This window comes from Saccoglossus kowalevskii, chromosome 17, assembly GCF_978046115.1.
Source record: "Saccoglossus kowalevskii chromosome 17, keSacKowa6.1, whole genome shotgun sequence".
In the NCBI taxonomy this organism is placed as follows: Eukaryota; Metazoa; Hemichordata; class Enteropneusta; family Harrimaniidae; genus Saccoglossus; species Saccoglossus kowalevskii.
In genome coordinates, this window is record NC_140657.1 from 14,287,065 (window position 1) to 14,296,330 (window position 9,266).

A 9,266-nucleotide genomic window follows, 5' to 3' on the forward strand; every position below is an offset into this window, starting at 1 on the left:
TCACCAAGGAATTACACCCACCAAAAGTGGCAGTGGATGTCACACCTGGACCATCAAGGAATCACTCCCACCAAAAGTGGCAGCGAATGTCACACCTGGACCACCAAGGAATCACTCCCACCAAAAGTGGCAGTGGATGTCACACCTGGACAATCAAGGAATTACTCCCACCAAAAGTGGCAGAAAATGTCACACCTGGACCACCAAGGAATCACTCCCACCAAAAGTGGCAGCGAATGTCACACCTGGACCACCAAGGAATCACTGCCACCAAAAGTGGCAGTGGATGTCACACCTGGGCAATCAAAGAATTACTCCCACCAAAAGTGGCAGCAAATGTCACACCTGGACCACCAAGGAATCACTCCCACCAAAAGTGTCAGCAAATGTCACACCTGGATCACCAAGGAATTACTTCCACCAAAAGTGGCAGTGGATGTCACATCTGGATCACCAAGAAATCACTCCTACCAAAGGTCGCAACGGATGTCACACCTGAACCACCAAGGAATTACTCCCACAAAAGTGGCAACAGATGTCACACCTGGACCACCAAGAAATTACTCCCACCAAAAGTGGCAATGGATGTCACACCTGGACCACCAAGGAATCACTCCCACCAAAAGTGGCAACGGATGTCACACCTGGGCCACCAAGGAATCACTTCCACCAAAAGTGACAGTGGATGTCACACCTGGACAACCAAGGAATCACTCCCACCAAAAGTGGCAGTTGATGTCACACCTGGACAACCAAGGAATCACTCCTACCAAAGAAGGCAGTGAATGTCATACCTGGACCATCAAGGAATTACTCCCACCAAAAGTGGCAGCAAATGTCACACCTGGACCACCAAGGAATCACTCCAACCAAAAGTGGCATTGGATGTCACACCTGGACCATCAAGGAATTACTCCCACCAAAACTGGCAGCAAATGTCACACCTGGACCACCAAGGAATTACTCCCACCAAAAGTGGCAGCGAATGTCACACCTGGACCACCAAGGAATCACTCCCACCAAAAGTGGCAGTGGATGTCACACCTGGATCACCAAGGAATTACACCCACCAAAAGTGGCAGTGGATGTCACACCTGGACCATCAAGGAATCACTCCCACCAAAAGTGGCAGCGAATGTCACACCTGGACCACCAAGGAATCACTCCCACCAAAAGTGGCAGTGGATGTCACACCTGGACAATCAAGGAATTACTCCCACCAAAAGTGGCAGCAAATGTCACACCTGGACCACCAAGGAATCACTCCCACCAAAAGTGGCAACAAATGTCACACCTGGACCACCAAGGAATCACTCCCACCAAAAGTGGCAGTGGATGTCACACCTTGGCAATCAAAGAATTACTCCCACCAAAATTGGCAGCAAATGTCACACCTGGACCACCAAGGAATCACTCCCACCAAAAGTGTCAGCAAATGTCACACCTGGATCACCAAGGAATTACTTCCACCAAAAGTGGCAGTGGATGTCAAACCTGGATCACCAAAAAATCACTCCTACCAAAGGTGGCAACGGATGTCACACCTGGACCACCAAGGAATTACTCCAACAAAAGTGGCAACGGATGTCACACCTGGACCACCAAGAAATTACTCCCACCAAAAGTGGCAATGGATGTCACACCTGGACCACCAGGGAATCACTCCCAGTAAAAGTGGCAACGGATGTCACACCTGGACAACCAAGGAATCACTCCCACCAAAAGTGGCAGTTGATGTCACACCTGGACCACCAAGGAATTACTCCCACCAAACGTGGCAACGAATGTCACACCTAGGCCACCAAGGAATCACATCCACCAAAAGTGACAGTGGATGTCACACCTGGACAACCAAGGAATCACTCCCACAAAAGTGGCAACAGATGTCACACCTGGACCACCAAGAAATTACTCCCACCAAAAGTGGCAATGGATGTCACACCTGGACCACCAAGGAATCACTCCCACCAAAAGTGGCAACGGATGTCACACCTGGGCCACCAAGGAATCACTTCCACCAAAAGTGACAGTGGATGTCACACCTGGACAACCAAGGAATCACTCCCACCAAAAGTGGCAGTTGATGTCACACCTGGACCACCAAGGAATTACTCCCACCAAAAGTGGCAATGAATGTCACACCTGGACCACCAAGGAATTACTCCCACCAAAAGTGGCAATGGATGTCACACCTGGACTACCAAGGAATTACTCCCACCAAAAGTGGCAATGAATGTCACACCTGGACCACCAAGGAATTACTCCCACCAAAAGTGGCAGTGGATGTCACACCTGGACGACCAAGGAATTACTTCCACCAAAAGTGGCAGTGGATGTCACACCTGGACGACCAAGGAATTACTCCCACCAAAAGTGGCAGTGGATGTCACACCTGGACCACCAAGGAATTACTCCCACCAAAAGTGGCAATGAATGTCACACCTGGACCACCAACGAATTACTCCCACCAAAAGTGGCAGTGGATGTCACACCTGGGCCACCAAGGAATCACTCCCACCAAAAGTGACAGTGGATGTCACATCTGGACAACCAAGGAATCACTCCCACCAAAAGTGGCAGTGGATGTCACACCTGGACCACCAAGGAATTACTCCCACCAAAAGTTGCAATGATTGTCACACCTGGGCCACCAAGGAATTACTCCAACCAAAGTGGCAGTGGATGTCACACCTGGACCACCAACGAATTACTCCCACCAAAAGTGGCAGTGGATGTCACACCTGGGCCACCAAGGAATCACTCCCACCAAAAGTGACAGTGGATGTCACACCTGGACAACCAAGGAATCACTCCCATCAAAAGTGGCAGTGGATGTCACACCTGGACCACCAAGGAATTACTCCCACCAAAAGTTGCAGTTGATGTCACACCTGGACAACCAAGGAATCACTCCTACCAAAGAAGGCAGTGAATGTCATACCTGGACCATCAAGGAATTACTCCCACCAAAAGTGGCAGCAAATGTCACACCTGGACCACCAAGGAATCACTCCAACCAAAAGTGTTGTTTTTCAGTCTGCTAAATAAGTCAGTAATCTCGAAAGACAGCGAAGTGATGATATTGAGAATATAATAGAAGTCTTCATAGAAGACCATAATTTTTTTACATCAGTGAATCTGATATAATCTGATAAGTTGAAAAGAAATAAATATCATTCTTTATAATAATAATGAAAACTAAACATATTTAGCATTTTAATCAATACATTTTTCAAGAAAGAGGTTTCCTTTTTGAGGATCAAACAACACAAAAAAAATCCTATTCTCAAGCGCCAGGCATTTTTCACTTCCTGCCAACCACCACTGGTGAAACCTTTAAGAAGTTGAGTTTGTACTGTTTTCTTGACTTTCGTTGTTTTTACTTGCTCTTCAACCGATGTTTCACTTGCACACTGCGCAAAGAATACAGTGATCCCTCGCTAAGTTGCGTCTCAGTAAGTTGAGGTTTCGTCTAAGTCGTTGGATGGCTCCCAACAATTTTAACAATTTTAATGTGTTTTGGCGGACAATTTGAAGTAAAATTGGTCATTAAAGGGCAGGAGGGGACAACTTAACATCTGCTGGCCGACTATTGATGAGATACAAAGGGTGACTTTAGGTGTCAACAGGGTACGAAGTCGCGACTTTATGTACTTCTTGGTTGTCTTTCATAAAGCTCTATAAAACTTGCTTCAAAGAGTTGAATCTATGCGGACATGAATGCAGTGATGTGTTTACATGTATTAATAAACACATGTACGTATATGTGCTTTTCATCCATTTTCAATGCATAAACTCCCCTTTCACGAAACCCTCAGTAAGTGGCACCCCTCGGTAAGTCATAATCCTCAATAAGTCGCTTTTTTTGCTTGGATCCTGACACTCGTAACTTAGCGAAGGCCACTGTACATGGTACAGTGGTGCGCGTGTTTAAGCAACATAGAACAGTCTGTGACGTACATGTAGCTATCCTCCCTCAAATAAGCATGAATATCCTTGTTCAACTTCTTAACATTATTAGTTTTATGTACAGCATACAACATAATATACATGAAACATTTAGCTATGGGATTTTGTTGACCAGGATTCTGTCCCCTGGATTCTGTTCCCTGGATTCTGTTCTCTGGATTCTGTCCCCTGGATTCTGTCCCCTGGATTCTGTTCCCTGGATTCTGTTCCCTGGATTCTGTTCTCTGGATTCTGTCCCCTGGATTCTGTTCCCTGGATTCTGTTCTCTGGATTCTGTTCCCAGGATTCTGTTCCCTGGATTTTGACTCTCAGGATTCTGGCTCTCGGGATTCTGACTCTCATGATTTTGTCCACTAACGTTTAATGCTTATACCCCAGTTTAGCCAACACTTGATAGATTAACTGCTACCACTTACTTGAAAATTACATTCTGTTTAATTACCGGTAATTAATTCCTGTAATTAATCCCTCAACAGGAATATTCTCATTTTCACACATTTGGGTCATGCCGAAGCATGGAATAGAGGCATTTGTAAGTTGAGCAGTTATCAAGCCTTTGTTTCCGCTTTCCATTCTGTCACACAAAGTCCTTGGATCCACTGGTGCTGACACCATATCGTATTATTCTGTCCACATTCCTGTGTTGCCCTATGTCATACCATGGCAAACTCAAGAAGGGTGAAACGCCATAACTCCTTTGACCACCCAGCATTCTTTTCCCATCATCAGTTATGCTATTTGGGTAAATTTGCCAGAATAATAATATGAAAATTAGCAAAAATGTCTATGTACATTGTTAAAAATTTGACAATCAATCCTCCAGCCAACACCACCACCAATATCACCACATCATCCAATTCCCGACTCAACCTCTTCAATTTTTTGTTGTTGCATGGTAAAGTGTAACTATAAATCCAACTACGTCTTAAAAATCTATCAAATCTAATTCATACTTATCTATAGGGTTAAAAAAAAATCTAAGAAATAAAAATAAAAGCATGACCAGATCGTTTTTTTTTTTTAAATAGTGCTCATGATTATGAATAAAACTTCTACGCCCAGATGTGTAAATGTACTTACATGTGCATGTAGTGTTTAAGCTCACATGTCAACTGAAGTTGAGTAGGTAGCCAAACACGAGTAAAATCTGGACACAGATGAACAAATAAGGGATTAATTAGACACTCCTTGTTAAACTGTTGATGCGTACATGAATACCATACCATACTCGTCCAGATTTTTTTTTGTGCTTTGATCTAAAGACTTCAATGGAAATTGACCAAATTAGGGCAAATAACAATATTAATGTTTCAGGTCACTGCGCTTCATTCTGGTTAGTTAAAAAACATGTGTGTCATAGTGGGTTTTTTTCAGGTTATTTTAAAAATTGAGAAAAAATTAAATTAGGGAATATTAAGTTTTCATGACAAATCATAAATTTAATTTCAGTTAAAAAAAATATAAACTAGAAACAATAGAAATAGAAACACGTTTTTTTTTACCTTTACAAACACTTTCAACAATTGCTAGAGGAGAGTCAAATGTTAATAATGAGTGTTAAAGTAAATGAACAAACTAATTATAAAAAACAAAATTACTGTAATTACTGCAAACAAATTGACAATTAAAAAGAAATTCAGTGTGTTTGAAAAATAATTAAAAAAAAAATCTACAACTTATTGCAGCATTCATAAAAAGTACCTGAGCTCCAGTTTTTATCTGAAATGGCTTGCTAGTACATTTCAACCGAACCGCATTGTCCACTTAATATTTTCAGCATATATACTTAGAACGACTGACACACGAAAAACATTGCTCTATTATACCACATTGTATGCCACGTGTTCATAATAATAATATTTTGGAAAAGTTGAACAAAGATATCAGTTATAGGATTTTTTTTTGTAAAAATAAACCACTTTCTCAATACATGTAAATGTAATTAAATTGATGAATGTGTTTCGCTTTGTTATTATTATTATATTTAATGACATTTATTCCTTTTTGACTTTATCGTGTTTTCTATCAGACTCGCATATGGTCGACATCAATGGTTATTATACAAATACTTAAAACCCTTGCAATATTCAGCCAGAAAAAAAATATTTGCAAAAAATATTATACTTGCGCTGGTTTGTACTAGAGACTAATCATGTTTATATTATCCACGCGTGTAATTCCCAGATGTAAAATTATCTACGTGCACAGCGGGTAAGCGAGCAAGAAATAAAACAAGTGAGAATCGTACCAATACAGATATCCATTAACGCAACGCTATTCTTCACTTCTGACAGCGACATCATACTTCCTGTGATGCCTTGGTGTAAAATTTTATTTTAGCACAGTAAATATTTATTAGAAAATAAAAAATATTATTCATATAGACTTTGGATTAAGAATGTATACTGGTATACCAATACAACCCTAGTATCACTAACATTGGGGAGGAAAAACAATAAAATTAAACCATTCGAAAATTCTCGTACAGATGTTCGGATGTGTTACGGTAGCATTTGTTGCTAGCGTTTTTTTTTTTTATTTGGAGAATTTGTATCACATTCACATCACGATTGAACGTTTTACTCTGTTTACATCGAACACAACAACAATGTAACGTGTGACGGAAATAGAGCATCGTCACAAGACACCAAGGTTAGTGAAGAAGCATTGACAGTACGAATTTCAATGAAATGATTTTGTTATGAAATGAGGTTGTTATCGGTCGCTAAATAACATGTAAAAACAGGAAAAGATGTATAATAGGAGAAATCATGTGAATATCGCATGCAGGCAGTTTGAGACCACATAGACCTTCACTATGGATCGATTGATATGATTGTTGTAAACATCATCTTCCTTTATGCTTTACAGCATTCCATACAGCAGAATAATTTATCTGCAGTAAAACACGTCAAAATATTTTTATAAGATTTAACATGAACGGGTTTTAAATAATTATTCTTTAGAAAAATACTTTTCTCATCTATTTATTGAAATGATAAATTTAAATTTGTTGCTGCGACAACAAAATTAGTTTTTAAATGTGAACAACTATGACAAATAATTAAAACAGCGCCCTCTGTCAATGCTCATAGACAGTATCACTATCACGTTACCATAACTTATTCAGAGATCTATTTTGCCGAGTGTTATGTATTTTTCATTAATTATTTCTTTATTAGTTTAGAACCAAATTTACATCAAATAATAAAATAAAGATGGCAGCCAACATACAGTTCAAAATTTCTTTCATTATAACGTTTTATATCTCTGCCCAACACTGTATAAAAACAGTTTCGTAAAACACATATTCACAATAAGCAAAAAACGCTCACTTAACTGAGCAGAACTTGTGTTCTTCTCACCCAGGAAGTTCCATGAAACCCACATACACATGTTAAAGTACGTGTCTGCATTAAAAATATGACAGGAGCCTTTTGGGAAAAGTGGCAGAGTAATTTCATTCTTAACAGCCACAAAAGTAAACAGACAACTGTCAATATAATTACATATAAAACACTGTCAATGAAATTAGCATTGGGTATTTGCGGCTTACTGTGAAAGCATTAATTTTCACTGGAATTAATACCATTATTTTGGTAATTGTTTATGATCAGAGTTTTAAATTCATGATTATGAGTTAGCTAGATATATTGTTATTGAGAGTGATCTGTATACATTAATAAGTGTACTCAAACTTCAACTAAAATTACGTAAAAACTCTTATAAAAATACATACTAATTCATGTATTTATGTGTGAACATAAAAGGTGTTGACAGATTTTGAGCGCATGCAACTTCTGAAATTCTTCTATATACCAGAATCAAACAGGATAATCCCCGTAGGGAATACATATGCCAAAGATAATCTGCAACTTAGTCCATGTATAATGGTGTAAGTTAACGCAATATTAGAAATTATGTAAAAAAAAAAAGGATGCATCATCCATTAAGCAATTATGGGAAACCACATGCATGCCATAATAAAAATACTATAAAGTAAAGTGGGAATACTGAAAACTTTAATTACACAAGAGATTACTTTTCGGGAATTGCAAGTTAGTAAAAAAGACAAAATTATGTTGCGGTGAAAATTTCTCAGGGGGCGGGGGTCCTAGGGCAACGAGTGGAATTGACTTTCGAGACATTTTGTTTAACAGAACTTACAGCATAAGGAAGAAAGCTAATACTTTATACCAGACAGCAGTATGATTCAAAATATTATTTCAGTTGAAACATTTTTAAAAAAATTAAAATTAATATTAAAATTGGTATTATTACACAGGAATATTACAAAATATTGTTAAAACACATAAATATATTATGATTGAGTAACAAATAAAGAAACATCATTTTGTAATACAGAATTCAATTAATTAAATAACATTAATTAATCAATTAGGTAATTAATCAGTGGTTTGACAGACTGGATAGATATAATACACGCAAATTTAATATAACAGTCAGCGGGTGATGTTCCCGGCCAGGTGTCGGTACACCATATTGCTGACATTATTCGTACATGCGGAGTTAGTTTTGTCGAACGCCGGTACTAAGGAGCGATGCTAGGAACGCGAACACAATCCAATGCGCAGTGTCAAGTAAACCTTGGCCGGCCTCGACGGCACAAGGCTAAAAGTATAAAAATACCGCACCAGTGAATCTGCCTACAAAAAATTAGCATTTCCTTTCTTAATTTAATGTTAAATATCACAGGCTCCCGTCGGATTTTTCGTTTAAAACACCGCGCTTAAACAGAAACAAAAAGTTACGGCCCACAATAAAAGTAACGGACAGCGAGAGAATGTTTACATGTGATGTGTACATAGTAAAAGCAAAAACAAAACACGTACCTTACTGTCGAAGTTATGTAACGTAAGGTTATAGCCCGGTAAAAGATTGGTTTCGTCGTTGATGTGCCGAAATGCCATCCGCGCAGCTGGTAAACATCCAACTCCTCCTGCCCAAGCTCCTTCCATCGGGAAAATACCACCGATATGTAAGGGTATGGAGCGGTTATTTGGCGTAGTCAACACTGCTTCATCACCGGACTGACACATAACGGAAGAAGCGGCGATCCACAACACCCATAAAAACGTCCTTTCCACCGGTACGTACATGAGATACATCAAGCCACTGCAGTTATTTGTCGTTTAACACTGGGCGATTTGGTTTTCCCGAACGTTTTGACGAGCTAGCATAACATTCTCTGCTAATATTAGTCATTTGATGTGGTTGGTAATGCAATTTCACTCTCGGTCTCATTCACAGTCGAATTTCACGGGAGATTGCCGACT

At 39.5% G+C, this 9,266-nt stretch overlaps 1 protein-coding gene across 2 annotated transcripts in view; it reads right to left on the reverse strand.

Moving 5' to 3' along the window:
- The window catches only part of LOC100329084 (GABA b receptor), a 138,412-nt gene extending 129,184 nt beyond the window's left edge, over positions 1-9,228 (reverse strand). For both annotated transcript variants that reach the window (XM_085491758.1, NM_001171227.1), the window contains exon 1: positions 8,823-9,228. In XM_085491758.1, the coding sequence (XP_085347884.1) occupies positions 8,823-9,098 (276 nt within the window). In that variant the 5' untranslated portion in view covers positions 9,099-9,228. The remainder of the gene's footprint in view (positions 1-8,822) is intronic.
- Positions 9,229-9,266: the final 38 nt, after the last annotated feature.